The sequence below is a fragment of the Opisthocomus hoazin genome, chromosome 10 (assembly GCF_030867145.1).
Source record: "Opisthocomus hoazin isolate bOpiHoa1 chromosome 10, bOpiHoa1.hap1, whole genome shotgun sequence".
Taxonomy (NCBI): domain Eukaryota; kingdom Metazoa; phylum Chordata; class Aves; order Opisthocomiformes; family Opisthocomidae; genus Opisthocomus; species Opisthocomus hoazin.
This window is the reverse complement of record NC_134423.1, coordinates 24,908,000-24,923,215: the sequence shown is the minus strand read 5'-3', so window position 1 is coordinate 24,923,215 and position 15,216 is coordinate 24,908,000. Positions and strand designations below refer to the sequence as shown.

At 42.0% G+C, this 15,216-nt stretch overlaps 1 protein-coding gene across 1 annotated transcript in view; it reads left to right on the top strand.

Moving 5' to 3' along the window:
* AGBL1 (AGBL carboxypeptidase 1) overlaps positions 1 to 15,216 on the top strand; it is a 282,923-nt gene that overhangs the window by 105,404 nt on the left and 162,303 nt on the right. The window contains 1 exon segment of the mRNA XM_075431306.1: positions 3,547 to 3,727. Within this exon segment, the coding sequence (XP_075287421.1) occupies positions 3,547 to 3,727 (181 nt within the window).

The window sequence follows — 15,216 nt, the reverse complement described above, 5'->3', positions numbered from 1 at the left end:
TGGTCTGAGGATTTTGAAGACTTAAGCTCAGTTCTGGGCCTGGAAGGATGTCTGTGAGAGAAACTGTGGTTATGTGTCCTGAAGATAGGTTTCGTAGGGCACAGGAGGTAGTACAATGGGTTCTGAAATGGCACAGAGAGAAGTGCAGCTGGGGCACCAGTGTAAACCAGTAAGCTAAGCTGGGTAGTACTGAGGTGGTCTGGTCAGGACTGCATTCATGGGGGTGTTGGAAGCAAGGAATGAAGTGAAGCAGCTGAACTGAGTGCAGAAGTCTTGACCGGTGGGTGCCAGTTGGAGTGCCGAGGACAGCTGGCCAGTGCTGCTGCCCACTATTTCTATGAGCTCTTATGTTTATTGCAGTTGTCACAATAATTTCAAGGCAGATAAGCAACTGGATATGTTGTGAAGCATAGGATTGAGTGACTCCTGCCTGCCACACAGTTAAATCTTTGTTTCCCAGGTGTTTCAAGGATAGCAAGTTTTATGGCCATGTCAGCTCTTTGCTCTATTTGCAGCTTCATTAGTCATCATGCTGGGTGCAGTCTGGGGGACCGCAGTGTTTGGATATGGGATTTGGCTGTGATGGCTTCCGTGAAGGGAACAGGCAGTTAACAAGATCTGCGGTTTCCTTGCTGGTGCGTACCTTTGTTATGACTCTCTTGTGGGTGGGATGTCAGAGCTGCAGATGTCAGGAGGGGATTTTTTGAAGAAGGGTGGCGTAGAGAGATTTCCTCGGTTGGACCTACAGGCTATGAGCCCCTCCATTGTTGCCCACAGGGAAACAACACAGAAGATGTCTGTCTGGTCTTTTCCCCCACCTCCCTGTTCCTGGGTTTTAAGATCTGGAAACTCCAGAAGCTTTTCTGACATTGAATTTAAGAAAGACAAACTTGACTTTGATCAGCCTTGAGAGGAAGAACTGAACTCAGGTGTCTGCCAGTCCCCTGCTATTTGCAATTAGCAGAATTAGGGCAAACTTTCCCCAGTTTCTGAGATGAAAAAGCCCTTGTTAGAGCTTCTTCTTTCTTATTTTGACTGAGGAAAGAACCTCTCAATTGAGATGCTGTGTACTCTCCCAATATACAGAAGAGATAAGAGTTGTTAAAGCTGTATTCATCAATTGCAAAAGGGAACACATTTTATTTTGCTTTGTGCTGTTTACAGCTGTTGTCCATTAGGAGTTCTCAAGAGCCTCATTCTCAGCTACAGCAGCACAGTCCCACAAGTTTAGCTCAGCAACGAGCCTGCAAAACAGCACTAAATCATGGTGGTGGGAGAAAGAAGAAAACGTTGGGAAATGGCAAAATGCAGCTGATCTCTTTGTGAAAGCTAATTCTTGCATGTTGCTGTTTTGAAGTCTACTAATGTAAACTAAAGTCTACTAATGTAGACTGTAATGCACAACTAGCTGCAGCAGAATAGAAATTGTGTACTCTAATTTTCGGGGGGGGGGGGGAAATCGGAACAGATAATAGTTCTGCAGGAGCTAAAGGAATCTTCTGCAATCCAAAAGTGCCTTAGGCACTTTGGTACACACGTTGATCAAAATGTACTAACTTCACAGTAAGGTAAGTGTAAGAATGGTAAAAGACTGTTATATAGCTATTGAGAAACAGAGTTTCAGCTGTTTTACCGGACCGGAATATCATTGCTTTGTCTGAGCTCTTTGAGCTTAGAGTACAGATCGCTCTTCTAGTGCACGCCAACTACTTAAGGGAAAAGCATGGAAGTGTGGAGGGAGTGTTGTTTCCAAATCTGAGTGCATCCCTGAAAGATGTAACTAAATTGTACTGTAATGTACACACTAAGCAGAACTGTACAGATGATACAGTTAATCAGAAGAATTGGCATTTATTCCTTATTTGGCTGTGAAATGAGAAATTTCACCTGTATTCTCAGCTCTGACACAGCCTTTGCTTTGTCAAACAAATCACTAGGCAACTCTTTAATAACATCTTATTTTTCAACATGGCATTCTACCTCCCTGTTTCACGTTAATTGATTAATGATTTGTACAGCATTTGGAAATTCAAGGACATTTTTGGGAGCTAAGGGTGAAGGCATATAACTTGCTAATTCAGCATTTATTTACAAGGGCACTCAGCTGATGCGTTTGGTTTTGTTTTCTGTCCTGTTACCACTCCCAAGCCTGTCAGTTGAGGTCCCTCGATTTCACGCAAGGGAACAGAGCCTGAGCCCTGACATAGCCTGATAGAGAGGGACAAACCTATTCTGATGTCGTTGTGATGCCCTGACAGACAATGATTTCCACTAAAGTAAATCTGTCAGGTTGACTTGTGATGACCCAAGATTGTGAATGCTCACAAAAGGATCATTTTAAGACAGGTAACTGCTTTGTGCTTTCTCTGTTTTCTGTGCCTAGCAAGTGTCTACCTCTGCCTTCTCATGTTTCCTTGGCCCATCCGTGGAGTGTGCTCAGCACAGATGGGATCTTAAAAGATTTTACTGTCGAACTTGATCTTTTCTAAACATATGTATACTGAGAGATTTTGGAGACTTATAGCTAGGCAAAATGTGGGTGCTTTTTCACAGGAACAGCAAACAAAATATATGATAACAAGGAAACTTTCTCTGCTACGTTGCAAGTCTACTTTGAAACAGGTTCAGTAGAGTTTATAAATGGAGTCTTTCGTAAGACAATATTTTTTGAAAAAGCAACCCCCCAAACCCTGTCCCCTACCCCAGATTCCCACAGTTGATGTCTCTCATTACAAATGTATTGCTAGAAACAGCTGAACTCTTCTAGTTGCAACTTCTGAAAATTATCTTTGCAAATCAGAGTATGCATCTATGTTATATAAAACTGAAAAATGTCTTTCCACCAAAAGTAACAGCCTGGTTTACCTATGTGCTTTGTTATTTCTACCCTTTGTTGGATGGATATGAAGTGATGGTTAGTTCTGACTACTCTGCCTCTGCAGCTTATCTGGTTAATACATTCATGTGTTTAATTATAACAGTTTAACTTGATTAGTTATGATCCTGACCTTTGACACAGGCTACTACCAGAGATCAGACAGCTTGCATAGTTCTTGGCACCCTTATGGGTGGACACAGCTACTTAGAGATTTGGGAAGGTCTCAGTTGTTAACGGTGAAATACTGAAAGTAGAGGAAGAACTTAGAAAATTACATAATTTCCAAATGCCTTTTAAACCTTAGTGAAGTTTGGTAGGATCAAACTTTCAAGAATTGCCAGAAAGTATGCTGGTGGCATTTTGAGAGATAGCAATCTCCATATGCAAAATGTCCTCTAATGGCACACATAAATATCTGTAAGGTATCATAGAATAAACAAGAAAACGGATAGGGATGAAACTAGCACACACTGGTTCTGAGGACCAAACCTGGAATCAATTGGCAAATAGCATGTTCAGGAAATGTCTGGACTACTTAGGCACGTCTTTTACCTAAAATATATCTTGTGTTGTTATCTCATTTAAAAAGGAATAAAACCCACTTGTGCAAAGGTGTTATTCAGAAAGAAGTCCTGTCTAGGTTTGGGTTTTTTTGCTTTGTTTTACAGGCAATCGTCCTTATGTGTTTCTCATGGCCCGTGTTCACCCCGGTGAAAGCAATGCCAGTTGGGTAATGAAGGGGACCCTGGAGTTTCTTGTGAGCAGTGATCCCATTGCTGATCTCCTGCGGAAATGCTTCATTTTCAAGATTGTCCCCATGCTTAATCCTGACGGAGTCATCAACGGCAGGTGAGTGGTGACATGGACTTATTCTGGGGTTTTGCTGGGTTTGTCTGCAGGCTTTACCCCTGTGCACCTAGCAGGTGTCCTTGTCGGTGTTATGGGTCAGGAAAATTCCTTTTCTCGCGTGTTTTATTCGTCTTGTTATCAATCCTGTACAGAAAATGTGAATCTGAAATATAGCCCAGTATACTGGCTTGTATTTGTTAGATGTACGTGATTCTGTACTATGTGTGGCTATAAGATCTCTCAATTGACTGGATGGAGTATTAGAGGTGCCAGAGAAACAGGATCTTTCTTCATAAATAGAGGTCTGACTATTCTGCTAAAGCAACAGGGACAGCTGCTTCACCTGCAACACAGACATGCTTGGGAATAACTGGCTTTAATTAATGCTTTGTATAGCTTGGTGGGGGGGGAAGATGAGTAAGGATCTATTAAATTTTTACATTTTAATGGAAATATTTCCATATAGTGAAGCTCCCTCCTTCTCCCACCTCCTTTTCAATCTTCCCTCCCAAGTATTTCTTATGAGATACTGAATCTGAGCTTGGAAAATATCGATTCCTTTATGCGTTCTTTGCCCTCTACGATCCCTGCCCACCCACGCTAGCTTACCTTCTCTCTCCCTGTACAAGAGTGGAAAAAGTACAACTCTACTCCCAATAAGTTAACATGAAATAAATATGCTATGCAGCCAGTGAAAGAGGAATTCCCTTTGAAGGCTTGAAGTGCTCACGAAGAAAAGGTAGGCCTGCACTTCGCTGGAAAAATCTCTAGTGTCTCTGTGGACAGTGGAGTTTGCTCACTTTATTGGGTGTTTGTGGAGTGTCTATAAGTCAGTAACTGTCAATCCTGTCTCCGCTGCAGGGGCAGAATGTTATGATCACATCCAGCTGGTAGCCGGTGAGTTGTGTGTTTTGACCTGGCAATAAGGTCTGGCAGGTTTTGGTAAGAAATGTGTCCCCTGTCTGGCTGCAGTGGAAGAGATGACAGATCTTGAAGCTGAAAGATCAGCTGAAGACAAGCACTGAAATACACAGCAAGGGGCAGAGCAACGTAACAACTTCAGCTACATTTTTCCATCTTCTTTTGGGTCAGGCTATGCAGATCAAGTGCTACAGGAACAGAAAAACATTGCTGGGCAACTATTGGTTTGACTTTGGATCTAAACTAATTCATGTCAGTTTGGGGCGAGGGGTTCAGCAGAGAGCAGCTAGGACTTTTCTGGCAGTCTCTAGTCTCTGACTGTGAACAGTTGTTGCTTTTGCGCTGCTACACTCCCCAGGACTGGAGTGCATCGGTAGTCTGGGAGGAACGTTCAAAGTAGCTGGATACTGCCCCAGAGTATTTGAAGCCTCTGCTGGCACCAGATGCTTCCTTGATCCTTCCAGACAGCAGAAGCAAAAGGGAAAGTCTGTGGCTTTTTTTCCCCCTCCATTTCTTTTTTCCTTTCATTGCACTTAATTAAAATTTCCAGCAGATGGAGGACTGGAGGGAATGTCTGACCTTTTTTTCCCCAGCTGTCAGGAGTGAGCAGAGCAGAGAATGGGCCCTCGGGAGGGAGGACGTGGCTCTCGGTGGCACCTGGATAAAGCAGACTGCTTGAGCTCGTGTCACACAGGAGGGTGTTTTACCTTCCCTGCTGCAGAGGAGCTTAAACTGTAGTTAAATCTGGTGATGAGCTGGCAAGTTTGGTAAGCCTTGCATGTGGGAGAGGAGCAGGGGAACAGGGACCTGACTGTGGCTCTGTTACTGATTGTGAGGCCTGGGGAAGGGAAAGAACCATTCTTTTATGCTTTCATTTAAATACTTTTATCCTGCGAAGCCTCCTGTGGCCCCGATCATCATCATCTTCCTTCTCATGTGCTGTTTTAGTAGATTTGGTTCCTTCTACCCTGAAAGAAGTGCTTCTGATCTAGCCTTTGGGTCTACTGGTGGTCTACTGGAGATAACCATGCACACTGGAGAAGGCAAATATCTTTCAGGCTCTCTGCATGTGCACGTGCAGGTCTATCTGGCTACTTAATGTTCCACCTTGTCCAGGTTTAAATGCTCTTGTAAACTCTGTTATCTTTCAAGTCAGCGTTAAGAGGAAAACTCTTTTCTGAGGAAGCTGGTCTGTAGCCCAGGACTGACCATAGTACTTGTAAGAAGATACTTGCTAAATATTTTTTACATCTCTCAAACTATTTTACAACCCATTTCACAACCTGTTTCATGAAGTGACTTGTTTGCCCTGAGATTCACACTTGTTTTTGTGGAAGTCCCACCAGGCATCCCCAAACAGACTGCTAGAGTGGTTGGCTTTCGCTCGCCAGAATCCCAACCTGCTGTTCTTTTCTAGTTTTAAGCAAGTTGCTGTGCTCTCACACCTTCCTCCCTTAGGGACTGGACATGCTGAATGCATCAAATCTACTATCCAGGCCAACAAGTATCTTGGCTCTGTGCTGGACACTGGGAATAGCTACATATTGTAACCAGCAATCTTATACTGTGAAACAAGGATTTCTTCTGTTTCAGTGCCCCTATTGCTTTCATCTCGATATCTCAGTATCTATCTTCATTTAGAAAGAGCTAGATTCTTTTCGGTTGGTAGTTCTTTGAATAGCCTTACCCTCCATCCTCCCCAGCCCTGTGTACTGGGGTGTGCACGATGCTTCCCTGCCCGTCACAGACACAAATGCCAGCACGTGGTTACAGAGGATTTTTTCCAGCAACCCAGCTGTGCCCCTTCCCCAGTTGCCTTTCTGCTGCAGGCCCGGCTCAGTGGACCAGTGCTCATCCCAGCAGGGTACCGTACGATCACACTTTGGGAGCAGCAACAAGACGATCCAGACCTTTGTATTTGCTTTGGTTAATGTGAGCTGAAAGTTACATGTGGAGAACGTTCCTCTAACACGGACAAGACTGCAATAACGCGATTATGCTCTGGTTGCATGTGGCTGGGCTGGGAAGCAGCCCTTCACCCTCCCGTTCACTTCAGTCAGTGCTCTGGGAATCCATTCCTGTTTGTCAGCGATGGAGAGGCTTGCGGCCCTGTCACTGATGCTAACTGAAGGTAGTGGTGATGCAAGAGTGAATGTACGAGCGGGGTTGTCGTCACATAAAAATATAGATCTCTGCTAAATATTGCAGCTAATTTGACTTCTTTCAGTCCAGAGCCAATCAGTGAGCAATTGTGTTGCTGTGTGTGGCTGAGTGCTTTGCTCCATCCAGAACAACACTCAGGTGTAGTGTTTGAGAAATAATATTCAGATGATCTGATAATGGCTATAAATTTGAAGTTAAATCATAGGCACTGCTTTTCAGAATGTTAATCTTATAGTTTCTACCAGACACTGGCTTTTGAACATTGCTGGCAATGGCATACTGCCTCATATGGCAGACCTATGGTCTGACCTGATATGGTTACTTGTATGTTTTAATTTCGTTTCCTTTGATATAAATTACAAGGAAAAAACTATTTCCAAAACCAGTAGTGTAAGTCAGTCTGAAGTGACAGCCATATTAAACTATTTATCAGAAAATGTACTTGCAGGCTGACTTTATTTTGCACAATTAGTTCTGTGAGAATCAAAAGTAACTGCTTGGTCTTATAGCTCACTACCTTCAGCCATTCCTCTAGCCTCTTTTTAAACTGTATCATAGTAAAATAGGAAAGCTTTAAAAGGAATACATCTCTATAAAGTGTTGATGAATTTATGAAGAAGAGTATCACTTTCATTAGGAAAACTGATATAAAATGTGGTGGTTGAGTGAGAGACCTGTGCGTTTTGCTGGCTCTGCTACCGATGGACTATGAGACCTTGGTCATTGCCCCCTTCTTTTGGCTGAGTTTTCTATCTTGGAGAATGAGACTTGGAGCAGTTCAAAATGAAGACTGAAGTATGCATATTGGGAGCATTTTCTCTTCAATTTAGACCTACTACTGTTTTAACTATTAAGCTTGCTTTTAACTTGTAGAACATGGAAAATATTGTTCTCAGAAAACTCCAGATTTATGTGGAATGGTGCAGAGTAGCCTTTGGCAAAACTTTTTTGGATTGCTTTAAGAAAAAATTTCATCTGTTCAAGTGAAATCTTTGTACCGTGAAACTAGATCAATTATAGTCACAGTTATGTAAAACTGGAAAACAGGGTTCAGTAAGCGAACTTGTAAAAACCTTCATTACAGCAGCACAAGAAGAGGGTTTTCTAAAGAAACAGAACACTGTTTGCTGCCCGTGCTGTTCCACGTAAACTCAATACCACACATTTGAGCACAGAGCTGCACATGTGCTCACCTGTACCTGTGCAGTTGCATGCAAACCTGTGGTGTGCTCATCTGCCCTCTTCTGTGTGCACCTGCTGCGCATCCTCCTGCCAGCAGCCTGCTCATCCAGCTGTTCCCCAGCATCTGCTCAGACCTGCGAGCCATCTACATGCACACACACTTGGCACTCCCACGCGTGTGCTCACAGCCACAACGTGGTAGTCAACATTTTATGGTTTTGGCTAGACTTCCCTAGACACTGCAGTTCTAGATAAATATTGCTATTTATTACACCTAAATTTAGGGTTATTAATTATATTAGTATAACCTAATTTATATCACCATAAACAACAGTAATAAATGATGCCAAATGCTAACAGTAGATGCTTGCCAACCGTGCCTGTTTGGGGGTTTTTTCTCCCCAGTTCCCAGAAGTATTAAATTAAAAATGATTGGCCTTGAAAGATCATTGATCAAGCAAGAAATGGAAGCTCCTGGGAAATGATTTTGTTCAAAAAATACTTCACATGCAGACTGCTCATGGAGTATCTATGTATTTTGTGTATTCAGAAATACTCTTCCAACCCCAACTCCCTAACTGGCCAATATCACAGTTCTCTGAGTTCGTGTCTCACTCTATGTTGCCACCTTCTTCCTCTTCCTTTACTCCTTTTAACGTTCCCTCTTTCTTCTCTTCCGTCTGTCCTTTTGTCACTCTCCCCTCCCTCCTATTGAATCAAAGAAGCTTTTCAATGAAAAGAACTTGATGCATGTTATAAATGAATTGAACCAATCGGTGGAGATGGGAGCTGGTGAGTCTTTTTTGGGTAAAGGAAGATGAATTTTTTGGAAGCTACATGATTTCTTCAAAAGTGTGGGGTAACCATAGTAGCAGTCGGGAAGAGGAAATCCTCATTTGCATTTTGGATTATAGCCATGGATTATTCTTTATCTGGTTTAAAAACACACTGTTCTCTCCTGCACCTGCCCTCCCACAACACAGGCTGAGTAAGCTTTTCTGCTGCTCAAAGGTAAGGCAGGTGAGGCGCTAGGTTTCTTGTTTCTCCATTGATATTTGCTCCCACTTTGTTTAGGCTGTTTATTCTATCCTGTTTTATTTATGGGTCTTTGTTCATTTACCTCCTCAAATCCAAGTGAGAAAAGCTTTGATCTCTTTTGACAGTTACCGAAATGGAGAGATAGAAATGTCCACTAAAATCCCTTCTAGAACGTGTTTCCTCTGCATGCTCTCAAAAGATACAAAGGGAAAACATGAGTGCGCTCCCACTTATTCTTTGGAAACTGGTCCTTTGTTTTCTGAAGGACACTCTTAGAAGCAGAGGTGCGTTTGTCTCTATACCCAAAACGCACTGTTTGTATAGACGGCTTTTTTTCTCTCCTGTATTAATGCTTGCTCTCCTGCATTGAGACATATTCTCCAGACAATGAGAGGCAGAACTGATTAGGGACAGGAAAAACGCCTAATGGCTAGTGTTAATGAGTCACTTTATGATCCAGAACTGCATCCTCAAGGATTAAATCTTAAGGTTATGTCACACAAAGCTGTACAACTGCAGACATCCCTCCTTTCTTCCCCCTCCTTCCCTTTATTGCTTCTTTGTGGTCAAAGGATTGAAGAGGAGTTTAATTCTGGGAATCTAGCCTTGAATAACTAAATTGATGCCATGCACTCTGCAAACACACTCCTCAGGCTCTCTCCAGACTAGCTAATCTAGTGATGTGTGCGTTTCTCTAAGGGCAGTGCAGAGACGTGGGAAGTCTGAGAAAGGCGTGTTTTCAAATTCTGTCATTAACTAATGCGGTAGGTGGGTTTGTCTCTAGGAGAGAGAGATTTGCTACAGGATTTACATGCTGCTGTTCTTTGGCAGACACTGTATGAATCCGTCCCCCATGTTATCTTCAGAAGCTCTGTATCTAAATTGGCACCATCATGCCAAAAGTAGTTGGGTAGATGCATGTGGAAGCCACTATATACTTGAATAAAAGAGCATGCTGTAAAAGATTCAACCCTTACTCATTTATAATGGCTGTGCTCAGAGTTGTACATTATAAGGTGGCAATTTGTATGCGCTGAAATTTTGCTCAAGACCTCAAAGGGGATGAAAATTCTCATTCTGGGAACATCTGTACCAGCTTGGTATGTGGCTCTGGGAAGTGCAGAAGAACTGTATAGCTTCTACTCTACTTGGGGAAAGTTAGCCTTCCCAGCTACTTGCTGCTTTGGTGCCCCAGTGTTTCTTCTGTTGCACTCCATTAAGAGGGCAGAGATCTTGCTGTGGTGGTGAAGAAGAGGCCATGAACGAGTGCTGCTTGTCAGACAGCTTGGTCCTCTTCTCAGCAGGACAACGTGAACATTTGGGGTGCCTGTCTGCCAGCTTTAGTTTTATACTAATATGGGGTTTGTTTGAAATGGGTGGAGACCTCCTCCACGTCTTCAAGGCAAGCAGCCTTGCTGCTCTTGACAGCCTTACAAGATCACCCTTAGCAGAGGTCTATGGGTTTGGGAGCTTAGGATAGCAAATGTGGCTAGTGTGTGCACAGCATGAGATAAAATGTGGGCTGCAGCATTCCTCATCTCTCATCTCTGCAAGCTGTTGTTTGGTGGAGCAGGAAGTGGGGTCTGGCCCTCCACCCTGTGCCTCTGAATACCTCTCTGTGCTGTGGGAGGTGCCCCAGTTTCAGCCAAGGACTTTTGTCCTGTGCTGGCATGACAGACCATCCTTGGCTCTCCTTCTGTGATAAATATCCATCTGGAGACAGCTCCACCCCAGGACTCTCCCTTCTGACAGTGCTTCCAATGCAGTATTGTTTATTCCTTCCTTTATCAGCTGGAGCTGCTGGGCCCCCTGAGTTATTAGCTCTATTCACTCATTGTCAATGTTTCCTCCTTCGTAAATATGCCCCCATACGTCTCTGCTCCTGAGGAATATGCTTTCTCTTCTATTTACTGCTTTTCCCAGACCCCAGTCTCCTCATCGCTCTCTCTACCCAGTGGCCCAATAACAGCCAAGGAGATAAATAAGCTACATAACTCTTCCCAGCTATTATTTTTTGTTGTTGTTGTTGTTGCCCTGCATGGTAATATATAAGAACAAGGAAACAAATCTTATTACTAAAGTAATTACAATAAATAAAAAGCCAAGAGGAGAGATGAAGGAAGGGTCTGTCGGGGGAGTGATTGCAGTAGGATTTTTTAAAATTTAATTTACTCTAGATGTTCTCTGCCACTTTGTTGATACCCTGCTGAGGGGGGCTGTGACTAATTAGCAGCCAGCTGTTATTCTAACACCCTCACCTAATTTATTGTATGGCTGAGTCTCTAAAACCGGAGCCTGTGTGATATCATTGTCTATGGGACTCGGCACCAGCCTCCTGTTGGTGTTTGGCTTTATTGCTTGGTGCTTTTGTTTCCCAGAAGCAGAATAGCTGAAATTTCAGGTGCTTTGCTGTATTCCTTTTATTATCTAGCATATCCCATGTGTTTCCAGGAGTCTTGGCCAGAGAGTACACTCGATCTAATGCATTATAGCTGCTTGTCCCAGTGTCCAGCCTAATAACAAGACAATACAACTGCTAGTTTTTGAGAAATTGCCCAGAGAACTGCACTGCTGTCTGTGTGCCTTGGTAAAGAGCAAAAAAAGACCCAGCAATAGAAAAAGTCTGGGACCTTATTCTCCTGCTTGCAGGTTTCTTTTGAAAGTACCATATTGTTACTTGCCAGTAGAACAGAGATTACCATACTGTCTGTCTTCTAAATGGCCATGAAAACTCGTTAGTTAATGGCCATATTAAGAACTGGAAGGATCTAATGTATTGTCCCTTGTTTCATTAGTCTTCCAGTTGCCAATTACAAAAGCATGTGCAGTCTGTGTAAAGCTCTGAAATAGTAAAAGTATCCAATGAGTTGAGTGCATCTCCCTTGGCTCTTTCATACCCAATTTAAGCTGGTGATCCAAGGTCATCTGAGAATTTCACTAGAAAAATCACTTGATGTAGGCTCAGTGATACTGTTGTCTTGGAGTACTAAACTCTTCAACTTTTAGCCTTGGAAATGATTTCATTTTAGATAGGTACTACCTTGTAGTTTCAAGTTAACATGAATTTTGGATATGAACATGATGTTCCTCAGGCTCAGAAAAGACTCATTTTGTTCTACGTTCATGTCTATTTTCCTGACAGACGATGGGAGTTCATAATCAGATGCGTGCACTCCTTTGAAGACATTTACAGAAGCCAGGAGACTAGTGTACAGAGCTAGCTTTTAGTAAAGTTAATGAGATGATTGAATTATATTATTATTCTTGTTAGCTTGGTTGTTTATCATTATCCCTTTTGTTTGCTGTTATGCTTATTTGGGTCCCCTTTGAGGTATATTATTCCCATAGCAATTGTGTCTGTGCTAGACTCTGTATAGAGACAGGCAAGGAGCAGCTGGTCCCTTGTTAGGATCTGATGCGTTAGTGGCACAGCGTATGCATTAGGATTGGTGAGAATGAAAAGGATGCTGGGGTGTTGGCTCTCGTACAGCCTGATTCATCCTCTCAACCCTGGCCAAATGATGCACTTCATGGAGGTGTGGGCTCTCCTTCAGTATTATATCCTGGGATAGGGAAAGCATCCTGCTGCAATGACTTCTGCAACTGCCTGATGAAGTTTTGTGAAGGACACCTCGGTACCATCAATGCAGGAATTGGAGAACTGTATTAAAAATCAGAAGTCTCTTTATACGTTCTTGGGATTTGCAGGAGGTGTCTGCAAATCTTGACCCAGCTGCCCACATAGGTAAAGGTATACTGAGAAATATTGTGATTACTGCTGCACTTGGATTTTACTTCTTACCTGATTGTGGTAGGCATCAAATATTGATATCAACATTTAGTATTTTGTAGAGTAGCTAATGTCATCAGTAAACAGGCTGTTTTGGTTACCCATCTCAAGATTGTCTGCTGATCAAACTTTTCGCCTGTTGGAAGCTACAGATTGAGAGCTGGGGTTGTTATTCATAGGATGGGAAAAGAGAAGTCCACAAAATGAAATTGTAAAAACTTCAGTTTTATAGATGCAGTGAAGAATGTCCAATACTTTACTGCAATATCCACACTACCTGGAAAGCTGAAATTGCCTGGGAATGGAGGTTATTGTCTCTTGTAATATACCTTCGTATATTACACTGTGTAATAAATCAGGCAATATTTCTTTTCCCCTGAAAACTGGACATCCCTGGAGTTCCAGGTGAAGTTTCACGTTTTATATGACCATTCAGTCCATTTTAAGTATTAAAACACATCATTTTTGTGAAATATGCACAGAAATTCTTTTTTAAAGCCTATGAATGAAAAAATCTGGAGCTTAGTTATGCAAGTGTAAAGCTGCTTTTTCATGAGTTTGCTTTAAAACATCCTGTGTTCGATTAGCTCTATGTTTTGGCTAATGTTGTTCTTTAACATTTTTATTTATTTCCATATTTCTCTCTCACTTTTCCCTCCCCTCTCCTTGGAATCTGTCATTCAAATATAATAATAAAAGCTGGCGAAGTACTGTGATAGGAGAGGAGCTATGTAGTGGCCTTGGGTTGGAGAAACAGACTGGCAACTGAAAATGGTGTTTGTAGAAATGGGACAAAGAGGCTTATCCACAAAAATAAGCTTTATTTGAGAGCTTATGTTTTCAAAATTGTTTATGCAAAATGTACCTACAGAGGACCAGCCGAAGTTGAATTGTTCACCTGTGCACACATGGTTCATATGATTGCACATGCAATTGGGGTAATAACATGGGCAAATTTTGTTCCAGAGATTTCAGCAATTTGTGACCCTAATTTATAAATCCAGCTGAATGTCCCGCAGAAGCATCAAGAATACAAAAAACAGAAAACTGAGTCAATGTTGGAATGACAGAGTGAGAAATCAAAACCTCTTCTGATATCTAACAGACAGCACTGCTGGGAGTCAGGAAAAAAAAGTGCAGCGCAGTTTTGATGCTGCAAAGCAGTTCTGAGTCTTGAAGGGGCAGAAAAACTGAAGAGCTTTTGAAGTTGTATAACCCAGTTTTGAGCTGGGGGGGCAGCAGAGGGTGAGATTGGCAGAGAAGAGAGCTCCAGTAATGATGCACCTTGGGTCTATGCTTACTGAAAAACTCTCAAGTCAGTGTTTGAATACACACTAGCTCAATGATACCGTAACCCTCATAGGGACTCTTGGGTACCTGCAATGATATTTTACTGTGATGGTAATAGTGATGATTTATGCTGTAAAACTCTATAGAAATTATACTATGTTTAGATTTGAGCTGAGCAACTTTTCCATGTCCTTTTACAATTGGCTTGTTGAATTTCACAAGTGAATGTGTCCTTGTATAAAACGGTGATATGTTCTATTATATCCCATAGGACTCTTCTATGTCTGAGGAAGCAGAACACAGACAAAAAGTGGAAGTGAAGAATATACTCTAGATCCTCATTCACCTTTTGTATTGCTTGGTTTTTTGTCTGCCACAAATGACAAGGACTTAAGGCATAATTACAATAGTAGTTGGAGAAAGGCTGCTATATTCTACTGTATATCTATTATAGAATAAAAACAGAAGAAAAATTATTTCTAAGTATGTGCACATAACAATCCATAATCAGGTCAGCATCTTCATGTAATGCTGGTTTTGTTATTTGGTGGTTTTTTCTTTTTTTCTTTTTTTACCAGGCAATAACAAGGTGTGAGTTCAAGGATTCTTTCCATGAGCACCTCTTGTGGTAGAGTTTCCTTCTCTGTCCCCCATGTTCCCCCTTTTTTCTCCCAAAATATTCCTAAACTCAGCTCTTCAAGGAGAGGGAAGTACCAGTTCTTCCAGGGATACTTGCTCCCACTGAGCACTGCCTAAAGCAGCAATTGGTTCCCAGTTCTAGCTCTGATCCATGGTGTCTTCTACCAACAGTAATAGTAATAACACTAATGAAAACTTACTTCTTGAGGAATGTTTCCTGTATTCATTGTCTGTTAGCTAACAAAAGGTCATTAACATAAAAACAAAAGGCAAAGATTAAAAAAGTGATGATTTTTCTGTCTTCCTTGTAACAGTTATGGCATAGAAGAGGATGTAAAGTGCAGAGCAGCTGAACATTCATAAACTATTTTAATAACATTAGAAATAAGAAGCAGCAAGGGAAGAGACTTACGTAGCAATGTAGTTTATTGCACTAATCAGTCACTTCTACAGAGCACTATCACGG